The 17707-nt window shown below is 39.0% G+C and overlaps 1 protein-coding gene across 1 annotated transcript in view; it reads right to left on the reverse strand.

Moving 5' to 3' along the window:
- map1ab (microtubule-associated protein 1Ab) overlaps positions 1-17707 on the reverse strand; it is an 85950-nt gene that overhangs the window by 57734 nt on the left and 10509 nt on the right. The window contains exon 2 of the mRNA XM_074633833.1: positions 16904-17005. Within this exon, the coding sequence (XP_074489934.1) occupies positions 16904-17005 (102 nt within the window). The remainder of the gene's footprint in view (positions 1-16903; positions 17006-17707) is intronic.

The following is a 17707-nucleotide window of genomic DNA, read 5'->3' on the forward strand; positions in this document are numbered from 1 at the left end:
CTTGACACACAATGACCACAACATGTAACTCATGCACCAACCCCCTGAACCAATTCTGCTAAACTACAAGCACAATTCCTGCTTTACACTCAAATTGCAGTTCTAAAACACACTTTTTTCAAAACACTACACACAATTCTCTGCATTTGGCACAATTTTCATGAAGAAAATCTCGTTTTCACAAGGAACACACTGTCATTCAAAATTCTAAAGTCAATTGCCCTACTATGCACACTGACTCATCACATGGGCAAACACCTGTCACACAGTGTTACAATTAGCAATCAGTTGATGCTTTTCATGGCTGGATTCGACATGCTAAGCGATATTTCCCCCACTGCTTGGCCAGGGAAAACATTGCTTGTGATGTGGATGAGGTGCTGTGGCCAGACCGAAACAGAAGAGAGGATGCAGCATAGTTTTTTTCCCCGTTTTTTTTCCTGTAACTGTATACAGTAAATTCTTCTGTTGTTTTGTATGTAGACCACTGTATGTGCAACTTTGTGTTGGTTGGGATGTACACTGTGTACATTGTTTTTGTGGGGAAAATAAAATATATTTGTTACCGTGTATTTGTGTGTTCTGAGTATAAAAACAATATTCTAAAATATTTTACAACACACTTATGTATGTACTGTCTGTAGTAAGTGTAACACTGAACAAAAAAAAGGCCTAAGTCATTATGATGAATGGAGAAGAAGTGTTTTCCATTCATCATAGTGTTTTACATTGAGCACATCAGTGTTCAACTGGTTCTTATAAATGTCTATTCATATGATGGTTTGTGTGTGTCATTTGAAAACAAAATACCATTTTGAGAAGAAATAACATTGTTTTGAATGTAAAGTTTCATTTTGCAGGAGAATTGAGGGGTTTTGCCCATTGTGTGTGTGTTTTTTGATTTGTGTGTAGAGTTCTGAGAGTATGAGGCATGCTTTCAGAAAATGTGTGTAAACAATCGAGAAAAACTGTAATAATGTGCTATATAATTCACGTCACCTCTCTCTGGTAAGTTTTATTGGTACAGTAGATCCCCTCACACAAGAACAGCATCTGCTGACTGTAGTGATGCAACAACAGCGATTTGCTCATGTATTTATTTTGTTGTATTTCTTTTTTTTTTGTTATTAACACATTTTGCCAGTTTCCCATTTTTTCAAAATGTATTGTAAAAAGATAGATGTAATAATTATCCCAAATGTAAATTTTTTTATCTAACAAAATATTCTGCTTTAATCCATATTTGCTGCCGTTTAGCCTTTCAAAAACAACAGGCTCACACCTGTATTAACGGGGCGGTCTAGCAGCAATCTAACAGCGCCATAAATTACATTTATATAACAACAACAACAACAGAAATATCATATTATCATGAACACTGACATTCGGTACAGCCCTACACAGCCGTGTAGTTTGTGTTGGAGTCTTGTCTGAACAGCGTAGCTACATGCGAGTGTGCATGGAACACCAACCCGATATGATTTATACGTGTAAGAAGTTACAAACAGTCCCTTTAACATTCAAAAAAGATAATAAATCTCCATTAGCTCAGGGCACGTGTCCACTTTGCCCATGCAGTACTCCGTCTATGCATCTGATGTTTTTATATCAATATAAAAAACAGAATGTATAAATAAAGTGGTTAATTCATTGCCAGACACCACTCACACAAAAGTAAGTAATAAAAAAGATCATAAAGAGACTTTCAACACACTGATTCAAAGAATCCTTAAAGCGAGCAAATCATTTAAAATAAAAGCTACTTACAGAGAAATCTGAGGACGTTGAAGGTTAAGAAGTTAATTATGTAAAGAACAGTTGCCCCAAAGCATAATGAACACTCTACTATCAAGTCATCGATCGATACTTGAGACACTGCGCAATACTGACAAATAAAATAGGTGTGAAATAATGCTGAATTGTTTACAAGTGCAATGCTTTTCTTCAAAAAACGATTTCCCTGAAATGTTAGGTGGAACAAATTTGTGAGCTGAATATTGATTGTGAGTTGAATAACAAGGACTATTTTGTCATAAAACTGAGCTTGCCTAAATCTCCACAGCACCACAGTAATTTGTTTACGAAGCCATTTGGGACTAAATAAAAACAGCAACGTCATGCAATCTGGAAAGTGCAGAAGAGAGGAGTGTAATTTTTATACGACTAATTGTTGTGCAGGCCTTTATTAGAGGAAAACACCGAGGAGTTAAAAAAGCTCAGCTCAGGAACACCCAGAAACATCGGGCGGAAAGCAGCCGACACAGTCTCCAGAGCTCCCAGCTTCCTAAACCATAACTTCTGCTGCCACTGTGCTCAATCGATTCCTTCAAGGCAATCCGGCTGAGCTTTACAGTGATGAAAATGTCTCCTTCTCGCCGTCCAATATAGGAGACAGACACAGAGATTGACACAGGAAGAAATATTTCCGAGGCAGGAGGTGATTGGTGATGGGAATAGGAAGGAACAATGGCACCATAAACATGAGAAACGGTTCTGCCCTTTCATCGTTGTGGCTATGGAAACGTGAACAACATGACAAACATCACAGGTTAGTGGAGACAACCAGGTTGAGTGTGAGGTGTATGTTTATACATGTATGATAGAGAATCCATGGGGTTATATTTTCCCAAAACTGACTCCATCATCGGTCTGTCAGTATCCTTATTTAATATTAAAGACAAGAGAAGAATAATGAGAAGAGGGCGTCAAACTAAACATTTTTCCAATTCTCAGCGGGGACCTTCCACTAACAATGTTTTTATCCCAAGTGAATAAAAACATTTTTTTTCCAGACACTTTGTTCTCATGTTTGCTGTTCCATCAGAGTTTTTTCTTTCACTGTGTCACTCTTCTGTCTCTCTCTGCTTGCCACGTGGTAGATATACAGCTTAGGGACAAATTAGGAGCGCTTGGTTTGATGCAAAAGATCTCCCTGCTAATGCAAATTCGGCAGAATCATTGCCACATGAGAATGATTGTATAAATGAATGAATGATGTTTTTATTATTGTGTCATGCATAAAACTATTAATCTGACGCGCCAGATTGTTTGTTTACACAGAACCATCTGAGAAGCCGTCATTGGAAGCTGATTGGAAAAAGGGCAGACACTTTAAAAAATACTTGGCAGGTGATTGGATTAACCATCTGTCAATCAAACTCTTGCCGAAGCCAGTCGGGAGAAGAGCAAAAACATCTTTTCCATCGAGAAAAGCTTCAGTGCTGTTCTTTGCTCTTCTTTTCAATGAAGGAATACTCTCCAGTTCTGATTAACTGATGCTTTTGCAGCATCTACGCTGACCTCTTCAGGAGTCACCATTGTTGTTTTGACATACAGCTGCCTCTCTGTGTTGTGTCACACACAAATAAACCATGCCAGTAGCTGTCAGTAGCTGCCAGTAGCTCCTCACAGGAAGCTGATTGTTCAGTTTACTGTCTGGTCAGACAGAAACACATTACTTGAACCCTGACAAGATGGATTTTCATTTGATATGTGATCCCGCGATTCTCGTGAAATTGTGAGAATCCAGCTGCCATGCAAAGGTAATAAAACTATGCCCAATACACCACAAATTCATATGAGATGATCCAGAGTACTGTTACATTTTCAAACTACAAAATAAAAAAAATAAAAAACAACAACTCCAACAACTTTCACCAATCACTGACAAACATGTATTATATAATACTGGAGAAAATAAGTGTAAATACAAATTAAATAGTCCATCTTGCCTTCTTTAACCATTCCAATTTGATGTATATTTCAGGGTTTTGTCAAGTCATCATAGAACAGTATGAGTCAGAATCTTGATTTTATTATTATTACCTTGATCCAATATTTATGATCTCAATGATGAGAGCAATTACAAATCATCACCTCAGAGGATCATGTTCCATAAGTATGGCTCAGCAGATACAGCAATATACAAAAATATAAAGTCTCTTATTGCAGAATCTCCTCTGAGTCACACTTTATGGTTGATCACTCCCACCTGTTTACCAACCGTATCATTTACAGAATAATATTCTGTGATTCACCCTGTTGAAGGTCAAGAGGCTATCGGCGTCCTCTGAGAACTACAAACCTTCAAGGGCTTTTTTTCTGTTTGCATTCACACCACAAATAGGAACGTTGAAGTGACGAAAGCCGACCGGCATTGCTCGCACACATCTCCAGCTGAGATGAGTAAGTGGTTAGTTAACTACAGTTCTCTTAGCAATATAAGAATAGATAAACAAATCTGTTATATGCCACGATCATATAAACTCAAGCAAAATAGCCAGACATGGTTTGTCGTCTTGTGCAGGGAGAGTATCTACTCTGAAACAGCTAAGAAGTCCCTCAAAACGGCGTTCTAAGAACTATGATCGTTCCTTGTTCTTGCGGTTTCGGACACAATAAAAAGAGGGGGTTTGTAGAAATACAAAAAAGTTCCTCCAGTCCGAAAACACATTATGATGAGTTTCATTATGACTATTCAAATGAAAACATATACATTTTATCCTACTTGCTTTGATTGTCTCAGATCCAACCAATTTTGTTTTTAAGACACAAAGTAAGCAGTATCAACGTGGTGCTCTCTCCAAGAACTCAAAGCACAAATGTATACTAAACTAAAATTACAGTTGACATAACTGGTTTCTTCTGATTTGGAAGTCACTAATTGGAGGTAATTACTTGGCCACTTTTTTTATTTACCACAACAGCAGAGAGTGGAACCACAACTGGGCCACACTTACAGCCCAAATACTGTCAGATCATGTGTTTACCCGTCTCTCCCCCTCACATTTCCCTCAAGGCTATTCTACGATCTGGGTGGAAAGCTCATTCTCAGACAGAAATGGTCAGCAAAAACATCCCTGAATAAATAAAAAATGATGATGCCTAAATGATTTGTTGGTTAGCTGTTCGGGATAGATGGGGATCATGACTTGGACTTCTGTTCACTTCTTACAGTACAGATTATAGCTGCTTAATCTATGTGGGTAATTCCTTATTAGTGCCTTAATATGAGACTTTCCCTCTCACACATTCAAATAGAGCTTCAACCTTACAAACAAATAATATGTAAGAGCCAAAGTGCAAATACTGCAGTGACCTTTTAGAGGAAAAGTGTCAGGAACAGAAATGATGAGAACGGAGGAAAGACATCGAAGGGATTTTATTTTAAAGTAATTAAATCCATCTATCACTCAGATTTAGGTGCATAAATATTCATTTAAGCCTGGAATGATGAGGTGAGAAAGAAGTGCAAGAAATAACAGCAATGAGAGCTTACAGGAGATGTAGAAGGGGTTTCTTTACTTCCAGATAAGCTTATATTATAGAAAGTAGAGGGGGAAGATTTGGGAGAGGGGATGTGACACAATGGGAAGAGGAAGAAATGAGGAACTGCTTCCTAATATATAATGTTGAAAAGTTTCCCATCCATTCTTCATACTTTAAAAGACAGAGTTTTTGGGAGATTGACCGTCGGGTGAACTTCTACATTAGCTTTTAAAGTAATGATTATAAAGTCAATGCTATTACTTTAGCACAGGTCGAGCGATAACAGATGATGAGGCATTATCCAAAGTAAGAAGCCTGACATTTCAAATAAGTGGTTTTAAGTTGATCTTAGTGGATGGTCTGTTAACCACAAAAAAATTAAATAGCATTAGTTTAATATAGCGGATATGGCAGTGCATTTAGATTTTTTAGGGTTTGCTAAATGATAGAAACTCCTCTCTAAAACAGTTTCAACAAAAACATTATAACCTTCATGAAGGTCGTTGTATTAGACTGCATTAGTCTTAGCTAGGTGTACCTAATAAACTGGCAAGTGAGACAGTATTTTCACAAAGAAAAGTCCATTGTAGGTCAAAACTGTTTGGTTAAATAAATCTACACTTTGATACAAACACTATCTACATTTTCAGGCAATCTAAACAGACTTCTTCAAATGTCTTCTTCTCATACCTGAGATAATGATGGTTTCTGGTCATGTAACACACTCTAATACTCTAAGATGTTCGTGTACAGCACTGGATCCAATAACACACCTGCAGGTTTGCTGTGACTATTTCAGAAGGTTGAAACGCCCCAAGTGCTCACCATTTTTTTTTAAATGCTAATATAAAAGATTTACACTCCTCTTTTACCTAAAGCCATGTATCTAGTAGCTGCAGCTGCATGAATATTTGATATGGACCTTGAACCAAGACACTACAAGCTGTAGTAGACTGTGGCATAAATCCATGTACACAGTCGCTAACAGCAATACATGCTGTACTGTTTTGTAATTGATTGCAGAAGAGAAAGGTAAAAACGAACACAAAACCTTTTTTTAGCCATGCTTATGTGTCTTATGGCTCCCGGGAGGACAATGATGGTCTGTCTGACAGCTGGTTGGTCGGTCCTCCACTTTCCCTCCAGCGCCACCAACAGGTCACATTTTTATTTTAGAGATTAGAACAGTTGACCTTTATATTACTTTGCCGGGTAAATACTATGCCTCCTTAAGATTGTCAGCATGCATCCTGTCCATGAGATAATGTGTCTTTTTTTGGTAATTTTGTAGTCATCCTGTGTCGCCTTGTAGTCATTTTGTGTCTCTTTGCAGTCGTCCCGTGTCTCTTTGCAGTCTTCTTTGCGTCTTTGTAGTCATCCTGTGTCTCTTTGTAGTCATCCTGTGTCTCTTTGTAGTCATCCTGTGTCTGTTTGTTGTCATTCTGTATCTCTTTGTAGTCATCCTGTGTCTCTGTGCAGTCATCCTGTGTCTCTTAGCAGTGTCTCTTAGTCTCTTTGTGATCATTTTTCATATTTTTGTGGTTGCTACGGGTCTCTTCGAGTGACATTTTTCAGGTGAAGGCCAGGGGTCCCCTGACACTTTGGGCCCGGTGGGCCTGTTCAGTAATCCATCTATGGTCCTGTCCATCCTCCACCTCAGTCATGATATATCAATAAAGTACACCAGCCTCTTTAACCTTTCATCTTTGACGCCTTCAGGGTCTTCCAGGCGTCATCCCGTTCATGCAGGGATGGAGAGGTCGCTACGGCAACAGCCATGTAAAGGTACGGTACCCCAGGCTCCGGAGCAAATTAGCTCCACCATCGAATGTGAATCTTTAATCACTCTGTGTCGTCCCCAGGTCATCTCTCACCTACCACATCTACGTCAGACAATGCCATGGAGATAACACTCCCTTGTGTGTGTGTGTGTGTTTCCTTAAATGCACACACAGGAGTCAGGCTGAGGGAAAGTCATGAAGATAAGAAAATGGAAATAGTTTTCTAATGGAATAAAAAAAAATCATTTTCTTACATCTACACCTACGTACACAACCGACAGTCCATTTACGAAGGACTTTTCTAATTATCGAAAGTAGAGCTGCAACCTGGAATTACTTTTGTTGAAAGATAAATCCCCTCTATTCACTCATTAATTGTGTTCATGTGTAGTTTTTGTTTCCAGAGGTCCACCGATTCCCACAGAAAAGTTACAGAAGAAAGTGTAATCTTAGCAATATGACTGCCTTCATGAATGAAACAATGTCCATACCGCAGAATGTCCTGGAAGCCTCTTATTAGTGACTGGATGTCTATAGGCTTTCACGAGCTCCTGCCTGACTAAGCCATCTTACAGAGTTCAACCTGAGTGTGTGTGTGTGTGTGTAGGAGGGAGGATCCACACATAACGATTACATTGAGTTTATTCCCACTGATTCCTTTACTTTTCCCTTTCTCTCCACCCACATCTCCTTCAACGAGATACAGAGAGACAGAGGAGGAAGAAAAACGTGATGTTTCACATCTCACTTCAAAGGATCTCAGGACCGTTGGGACATTAAAGCCTGCTTCCCATAAACCAACCGCTGCTATAGTCCTAATTAGCATTCTAGGTGCTTTGTTCAATACGTTTCATAAACATCTTAGAGAAATACCTGCACTGACAGGCTGGTATACTATTACTATAGTAGCATGTGCAACCACTATATGCTGTATATTGTTAGTGCCAGACTAAATGTACTGTACAGTCCTTGGAAATGATTGACAACATATTATTAACACTTCTCAGTATAATGCTATACAATTCAACGGCACCACAAATTACATTCTCCAAAATGACGTTGAAGAAAATGAAGTTATGGACTTGCATTTATATAACGTCTTTCTAGTCTTCCGACCACTGAAAGTGCTTCAAAGTTGAATCTCTCTATAACAGTTTCAACAAAAACTGAACATTATAACCTTCATGAAGATGGACGTTTTTACCTTGACTATTATATTAGACTGCATTAGTTTTGGGCTGCACAATATTAAAAAAAATTGTATTGTCATCATGATGTCAACTTGTGCAATAAACACATCATGAAAGATCGCAATATTTAAGGATGCACCAATACGGGATCGGATATCGGGCCGATACTGACTTAAATAGCTCGATCAGGTATCGGTGACCACGGGGCCGATCTGTTCAATTCAATCCTATGTTCACTATATACTAGAATATAAATTCCCGTGTAAGTTTTGACCAAGTTGTTGCTGCATTAAAAGGTTTAGACTTGAATTATAATTCCTGTTAATTTTTCAAAATGTTTTACCAAATTGCTGGTGTATGATTTATCATTTTAATAATAAATAACAATTCAGTAAATGTATTTTGTATCTACGTATCTATTCTAAAATGGTGTATTTTAATATTTCTGCACTTCCCACTTTATGATAATCACATGCAGTTGTTTTTGAATGCAGTACAAATGTGTTATTTTCACCTCGACTAAAATGGTGTATTTGAATATTTCTGCATACTGAGGTCCCTAAACAGTCTTAGAATTACATAAATTGGTTTATGACTGGAAAGCTGAGACTCTTGCAGATCCAATGAGATCAACTGTGTAATTATGCCATTTCATATAGTGACTTTTTTAATTCAGATTTTATACATATGGTGGTGCGTTCTTTATACTATGCCAGTTTTCCTAAAATTAGATTTGAAAAAAAATATATATATATCGCCATACTTACAGTACGGCAATATATTGATAAGTATCGTATCTCCGGATTCTCGCCAACACACAGCTCTACATTCAACAATGTTATTGCATATTTTCCTCACATCGTGCAGCCCTACAACTGTGTTTGTAAATTCACTTTGACACTGAGATGTGTGTCATGCTTCATTAATAGTGACTGAGTTTTTTAAGGCTCTAAATAGATGTTAAGTGTAATCCCCGTAGGCCGCCATTTACTCTACAGTACATCTACTTTCAATACGTTGTGAACTTGTGAACTCTACTAATCGTTCACGACCTGCAGTTTCACTATGATTATATAATAAAGCTTTGGGGGAAATAGAATAAATTAATAAATAATGAAAAGACACACCAAACATTAATAGGAAGCTCCGGAACAAACTGCTCAAAATGAAAACACTAAGTAAAGTACCTGGACTAGGGTCGGATGAATGGATGCGTCTGTGATGCTGCTGACATGTCCCCTCTGGGACAAAATCAAGGTATTAAAGGAACTAATTTCCCATAAACCCCACTGCATCCTGTCCCTATGAACGTGGAAGTGATTCTTTTTCACGTCACGCATTTCCTTCACCTTCCATAACTCTGAAAGTTTTAACTAAAACTCCTTTTGCATGAAGCAATGCAGCAAAATTTCAAAACTAAAAATCAGGCAAAAAGGTAGATTTTCCAAGAAAGAAACTATGTTATGTTGCTGGAAAAATCTCAGCAGGGAGATGGGATTTTCAGTGACTTAGAGAAATCAAATAAGAACTCTGATATTCAGAAATCACACAAACTCCACAAAACACAGCGAGCCCACAGGTCATTTGCAGGTACACACACACACTGTAAATGGACACACACTTTTGTGAATTCAATGTGGGAGGGTTAATCAGAGTAAATCGCTGACACTAATCCATGGCCTCTTACCCGGTCCTCGGGAGTATTTGTGTAGGCAGCCTGTGTGTGTGTGGGTGTGTGCATTTATGCATTTGTATATAAATTGGCTGGTTGAGCTTCACAGGGCTCTTAAGTGTCGTTGGGTTTGTCAGCTGTACAGTATCTGTGCTTCTTTGTGAGTGAGACAGTCCCTGTCTAAAAATACTAAGTCATCACTGCATTACACCATGTCAACACTAAGAGTGCTGTGTAATATTTGTTATGGAGGGATGTTCATGTAAAAGTGAAGTAAACCTTTCCTGTAACTATAAATACAGCATGTACAGTATATGTTGTATATGACATACTTAAACTTGGAGCATTTTATTCATCAAATATGTCACATTCAGGGCCCTATCTTACACCCAACGCAAAGTGGGTGTAACAGTTGAAAGCTTAATTCATAACGCTGACAGTCTAATATTAAATCAACATCCGAATGCTGCGCAGCTTTTCTGTTGCACGTCTATTCATTCTGTTTTAAAGCCGGTATTTCTGCACAGTTGCAGATAAAGATCAGACTACATTAATATCATTAGTATTATATTATTTGTAAAATTAGATTCCAGTGGTGACCTCGCAGGATTGTTTCTGAGGTAAACATTTCCAGAGTGTTGTAAAGTCCAAAAGTCAAAATTTATTGAAAAAATGTAGATGTAATAATTTCCAAAATGCAAAACATGTTTTTATTTAACAAAATATTCTGCTTCAATCCATATTTGTAGGTGTTTAGCCTTTCAAAAACAACATTTGCAAGAGACTAAATACAACTCCTTTAGCCGTTGCGCCTTACTTTACCAGATTATGTGCCGCTTAACTAGCAAAAGTGGAGTTGGACATGCCCTAAATGCACTTGCGCCATGCGCTTTAGACCATGTGCTATAGATAGTTTAAATAGAGCCCTCAGTCTCATATTGGCATATTGTTTTACACTTGATCAGCCTTTTAAAAAGGGAAAAGAGTGATCGTGTTACTTACTGAAAGGCTGCTGTACTGAACAGCAGCGTCATCACTCTCCGACTAAATGAACCCATTAGATGGAAAATGATCAGCATGGAAACTCTGGGGGAGAATTTTAGATCTTCGATCAATAAAGACAATTTATGAATACACTTCCCCGACTGCATCTGTTATATTTATTTTCAGGTTTGTTACAACGGCCCAATGTTGTCGTCTGGATTCAAATCTACTTTTAAACAAATATAAAGGTTACAAAGGATGTTAGATAGTTAGTAACAAGGTCAAATACATCCTATGAAATCAGCATTCAGAAATATAAACACAACAGAAAGTCATTTAAAATGACATGTGTACAACGAGTGATAAAAACAGACCAGAAACAAAGCTGTGGACAAACAACAGTAGTGTTTCGGATCCAGCAGTGATCTTATCTTCGTTATCAGTCAAAACCAATAAATCCCACAGACGGCTTACAGTATTGTTGTGATGTGAACTGGTGCTTTGCCACTACAATGTGAAAACATATTTCTTATTCTACGCGAGTGCAGAGGGCCTTGGAAATGCTTATTAAAAGCCAGTGTACTGTGAAATTTGAAGATATAATTAAACTATTGTAGCTCGGTTTCAACAGATCGTGGTGTAATTTTAAATGATATCAATTAGAAATGTTGAATTCTGCCAATTTAATAACATCCTGACAAGTTGAGATTAAATTGCTGTTGTTAGTTAACAAGTGGGGATAGGTAGCATGAACACGGGGAGACTGCAAATCTCATTTTGAACAATAAACCAAACTTTGTCGGAGTCCGACGACTCCGTCAGCTGGCAGCATTTTAAATTGAACATTAAACCCAACACTGTTTCTCATGTGTGACTCTCATGATGCAGCTAAAAAGGGGTTTTGATGGACAACAATTATAAATTTAAAAACCACACATCCCTAAACACCTCCATGAACCGTCGCCCCACCTTTCAATTAATCAACAACTGCCCCTCGGAGAAAACAGTACATCCATGAGCGCAAAGTAGTTATGTGCATCGAGAGAAATCAAGGACGAGAGTTTTGCTGCCAAATGAGAAATCCAACAATAAAATGACATTGAATGTTTCAAAGGGGACCACAACACAAAACTGAAACTAATTGGGGCTTTGGGGATATGGAAAATAACCACTAAAAACAGACCAAATCTCTCTATTACTGAGATGCTTGTAAAAGCAAATGGTTATTTTCTCCTCCAACATTTTGAAAATGAACACTTGAATGTTCTGTAGTCTGTAAAGCTGAATTTTAGATGTCAGCCATAACGTAATTTTACAGGGATGTACCACAATACTGAGAATATTCATTCATTCAGAAAAGGATTGCTGAGCATACATGTACACTCACCGGCCACTTTATTAGGTACACCTTGCTAGTACCGGGTGGTCTTCTGCTGCTGTAGCCCATCTGCTTCAAGGTTGGACGTGTTGTGCGTTCAGAGATGGTATTCTGCATACCTTGGTTTGTAACAAGTGGTTATTTGAGTTACTGTTGCCTTTCTATCATCTCGAACCACTCTGCCCATTCTCCTCTGACCTCTGACATCAACAAGGCATTTTCGTCCACACAACTACCGCTCACTGTATATGTTCTCTTGTTGGGACCATTCTCTGTAAACCCTAGAGATGGTTGTGCGTGAAAATCCCAGTAGATCAGCAGTTTTTGAAATACTCAGACCAGCCCGTCTGGCACCAACAACCATGCTACGTTCAAAGTCATTTAAATCCCCTTTCTTCCCCATTCTGATGCTCGGTTTGAACTTCAGCAAGTCGTCTTTACCACGTCTAGATGCCTAAATGCATTGAGTTGCTGCCAAGTGATTGGCTGATTAGCTATTTGTGTTAACAAGCAATTGAACAGGTGTTCCTAATAAAGTGGCCGGTGAGTGTATATGCTGTTTCCATCAACACCCTGACTCACAGTCAAACAACAGGAGCCAAAGGACACCTCAGCTAGTTGAGACAGTAGAGCATATTCGCTCAACTCACCCGGACCTTCCCGGTCTTTATCAGTGAACCGATCAGCCCTCCCTCACCTTATCACCTTGTGTCCAAAATCAGCCGAGTGGAGAGGGAGGTCTGTTTGCTGCCATTTTCCCACAATGGAATTTTTTTTCCGCCAACCCAAAGCAATGTGATCCCCTTATCTATTTCTGCACTGCAGCCATCGGATTGCTCTCCATTGAAGTGCTATTGATCCGCCTTGTGTGCTGTACCGAAAAAACTAGGTGGGGGTGTAATCGATACTCCCGGCCTCAGAACAACTCACAGTCTTCAAAAGGGATGAAGCATTTTCAATTATCTCCCCTTATCAGCACACGGTGACTTCTCAGCACCACATACTGTACTGTATGTATGCATGTTGAATACTAATATGGTGCTCCAGTACAACGCGTCACCGTAACCGTTGAGAATGACACATGACGTTTTGCTCCATAATGCTTTACATCTATTGTGAGGAACAATATGAGTATTTTTATATACATTAGTTATTAAAAGTGCCACTGTGTAACTTTTTAAGGAAACATATTGTTCCTCTTACAAATGAAAAGTTTAATTCATGAGCATTAGAGTGAAGCCTTGCTCAGTCCATTGCATGCAGATGTTTTACCACTGCAGTCTTACTTGGTCTGGTATGATGACCAGTAGCTTATGGTGGCTGATGTTAGCTCATTTTAGCAAGCCTAAAACAGAAATTACAGGTCGGTTTGCTGGCTACTTGGGTTACAGTACAGATACACTATGAGCCGGGGGAAATCAAAAGTGTTTATAGTTTATATATTTTCATACAGTGTCTCCTGGAAGACGTTGATAGTTTTGCACTTTGTTGTTCACATAAAAAGTGACAGAAATAGTTGTGAAACAAATAAAAAAAAAAGAGAGCAGAGAAGTTCAAACCGTGACTCAGACTCAGACGTCACTCTGACTGCAGCAGTAAACATCTAGTGAGAAAGATGTGATATCAGTCTACACTCTAAAGGGCAGTGAGAAGACTCCATACCTTGTTGTTTATCTCCAAAGGAAACACTAATTTAAACTACCAACCTCCACAGAAACACCAACATCAGCCAGACCTGCAGGGATTCAGCGTCACGTCTGCAGGGAGGACGCTTAAGGTCATCGGACAATGAAACAATGACACTTACAGGGCGTCCTGTCCGAACGCTATGCCACCACGCTATTTCACATTAAAGGACAGAGCATTAGAAATACAATATACCATTTATAAATCAATACAGTTCCTCTCAAAGCAATATGATTACAGCCAACCAAGGTCCATTCAATGTCAAAATAATTATCTATCAAAACATGTTATTGTCCCCTGAGATCACCCTGCGTTCAAAGATCAAATATGACTCTCTGGTGTCACAGATGGAGCAGACCTGAAGGAATTAATCACTAAAATATCTTCATGTTTCATCAGTAAACAACAGTTGTAAGCACAAATGGAGGTGACTCACTTTGGTTCACAGGAGTGGAGGAGTGTTTTCTTTATGAAAGTAACCCAGTAGGACAGACGGGGTGACAGATGGACGGAGGACACTAATAATGTTTATTGTTTCACAGGAATCCCTGTTTCCTCTGAAGGTATTTGCTCTGTTTTAACAATAGTGTTGAAAAATGCTGTGTCATTTTCTGCTGACTCCTGCTTCTACTTAGCACTTGCCACCAGTGCAGTAATAATCTCTCCTGTGGTTGTCTGTTTCCTTGTATTTGTATATGTGTGTGTGTGTGTGTGTGTGTGTGTGTGTGTGTGTGTGTGTGTGTTTGATCCCATCAGGCCCTTACCTGGAAGATGATTGAAATAAGTCCCTATTCAGCATCTATTGTACTTTCAACCTGGGCTCTGAGCCCTAAGTCATCACATCACATAGACATAAGAGGCACACACACTCACACACACACAAACACACACACTCCAGACAGGCCTAACGCTGCAGGTCCACGGCTCCCTGAACAGTCACCATGGTGATTATACACAAACAGTTCAGCTTTGATGCAATGCAGATGGATTAAATGTCCACTAAATGCAACTCACTACTGCCAGTAAAAACTAAAATTACCACCTCGTGGTTGAACGCCTCCACCAACTAGTCCAAGTGGCAGTTTACATCCATGTCTGTCCAAAATGTCATCACTTCATCATGTTATCCTGTTAGATATGTGTGTGTGAAATTGTCATAAATACCTCGCCACGGCCAAAAGCCTAGGAAGGAGGTAATGTTTTCACCGGCGTTGGTTTGTTTGTTTGTTTGTTTGTTTGTTTGTTTGTCTATTAGCAGGATTACTCCAAAAGTCCGCGATGGATTTGAATGAAAGGGGTGGGGGGTGGCACAATGAACAATCCATACAGGATTTTTTTAATAACTCTGCTCAGCCTGTGCATTAACACCACAGGCTTTAAGACATGCGCAGTGTAAATGATGACGTGTCACCCTGCCTCTTTCCTTTTGCCTGCAGAGAGGAGGGACAGAGAGAGAGAGCGGGGGGTGGAGGGAGGGGGGGGAAACCTGTAGAATCGGCGTTTTTTCACATTAAACTCTGTGAAATTACAGTTGAGTTCAACCAAAGCACACTTGGTGATTGTTGGAAAGAGTAACGACGACGGTTTAGGTGAGTTTTATTTAGTTTCTGTCCAGTTTGAATAAAGTGTTTTACGCTGCTCCGCTACGTACAGCTGATCTCAACATAAACAAAAATACATATGGATGATGGCGCACGCTGCACGGAGAGGGGGAGGCAATCATACTCGGACAGCTTGGCGGAGGTCTGCGCTCTACGAGTGCCATTCTAGTTAGCATATGAATTCTTGAGTTATGGCCAAAAACGTCTTTTGTGAGGTCACGGTGACTTTTGACCACCAAAATCAAATTAGGTCATCCTTGAGTCCAGGTGGAAATCCAGGTGGATTTGTGCCAAATTTAAAGAAATTTTACATGGATGGACAACCCGAAAACATAATGCTTCCGGCCACGGCTGTCGCTGGCGCATTGAACCTACATAATCAGCGAATACATTTTTAGAGCATTTATTATCAAAACGTTTCCAGTGTAAAACTAGAATTACCGCCTCGTGGTTGTACAGTATGCCTTCGCCAACCAGTCAAGTTGCAGTTTATATCCATGTCTGTCCAAAATGTCATCACTTCATAATTTTATCCTGTTAGACATTTGTTTGAAATTTTCATAATAACCAAATGAATTCATGAGTTATGGCCAAAAACCTGTTTTATGAGGTCACAGTGACCTTTGACCACCAACATCTAATCAGTTTATCCTTGAGTCCAGGTGGACATTTCTGCTGAAATTTGCTCAAGGCGTTCCCGAGGTACCACGAGAATTGGACGGACGGACGGATGGACAGACGACCCGTAAACATCGTGCCTCTGGCTACGGGTGTCACTGGTGCGGAGGCATAAAAATAAACAAATGCAGTGAATATAACGGTCAGGCAGGTAGAGACGGAATATGCAAATAAGATCACTAAACTGTAAATCAGCATATAGAACAGTAGAATATAGATAATATTTAGTCTCATGTCACAATATTGGTATTTTTTCAGGGCTTCATCTCTCTGCATTAGGAACGTGTTGGCACATTCTCAGCTCCAAATGGCAGCAACTAACTCTTTTCACAAATCTGCATTTCAAATTCCTTAAATCATCTGACGTAACATCAGAGAGCTGCACTCAGCACGCTCATGGTCAGCCCAGCTAGTCTGAGATGATTCGTACCAAAGAATACAAAAGGGAGAAGAGAGGATCGCCTCTAAAGTAACACCAGCTTCATCAGCCGCTGATAATTTGAAATTAATCCCTTCTTGTAGAAGGAGAAGCACATATACATCTATCTACAACAGCCTCTTATTTCAGCTAGTAAGACAGGTTTATATTTACATTAAATTTCGCATACTGTATAACTGTACTCATCACTGGTCCATCGGCTCAAAGAGCACCACATCACACTGACCTCTGACCTTGGAGGAGAAGTGGGCAGAGTGTCGAGTTATAAACAGCTGCAGCTGCTGATCAAGGTCGCAGCTCTTGAGGTCGACGTCCCAGGATCGAATTCCTGCCAGGAAAGGAGGAAAGAGAAAGATTGCTTGAGGACAACGTGAAGCAGGAAAGGACAAACATTAGTGAAATGAATTGGTATCTGATGAACCTGAGGCACAAACATGCTCAACCTTTTACCAGATGTTGCTGCTGCATCTTGCCTCCCTCCCACCTTTTCCACTCAACTCATATAATATAATATAGTATAATGTGAATAGTAGGGCTGAAACTAACGATTATTTTCATTGTTGAATATTTTCTCGATTAATCGATTAGTTGTTTGGTCCATAAAATGTCAGGAAATGGTGAATCAGTGTTTCCCAAAGCCCAAGATGACGTCCTCAAATGTCTTGTTTTGTCAACAACTCAAAGATATTCAGTTTACTGTCATAGAGGAGTAAAGAAACCAGAAAATATTTGCATTTAAGAAGCTGGAATCAGAGAATTTTGACTTTGTTTTGCTTTAAAAATTACTCAAACCGGTTAATCGATTATCAAAATAGTTGGCAATTAATTATTGACAACTAATCAATTAATCGTTGCAGCTCTAATGTATGTGTCTTGTACATTTATACATCATGAAATTAGATTTTTTTCATAGTATAGTTACTGTATGTTCTGCTTTTCTCATTTGATGTAAAAAAAAAAAAATTTTGCTTAGTCACTGAGAGATTTTATCAAATTATCCTACTAAAACACAGTTTGCAATAAATGTCTT

This window comes from Sebastes fasciatus, chromosome 4 (assembly GCF_043250625.1).
Source record: "Sebastes fasciatus isolate fSebFas1 chromosome 4, fSebFas1.pri, whole genome shotgun sequence".
Classification (NCBI taxonomy): domain Eukaryota; kingdom Metazoa; phylum Chordata; class Actinopteri; order Perciformes; family Sebastidae; genus Sebastes; species Sebastes fasciatus.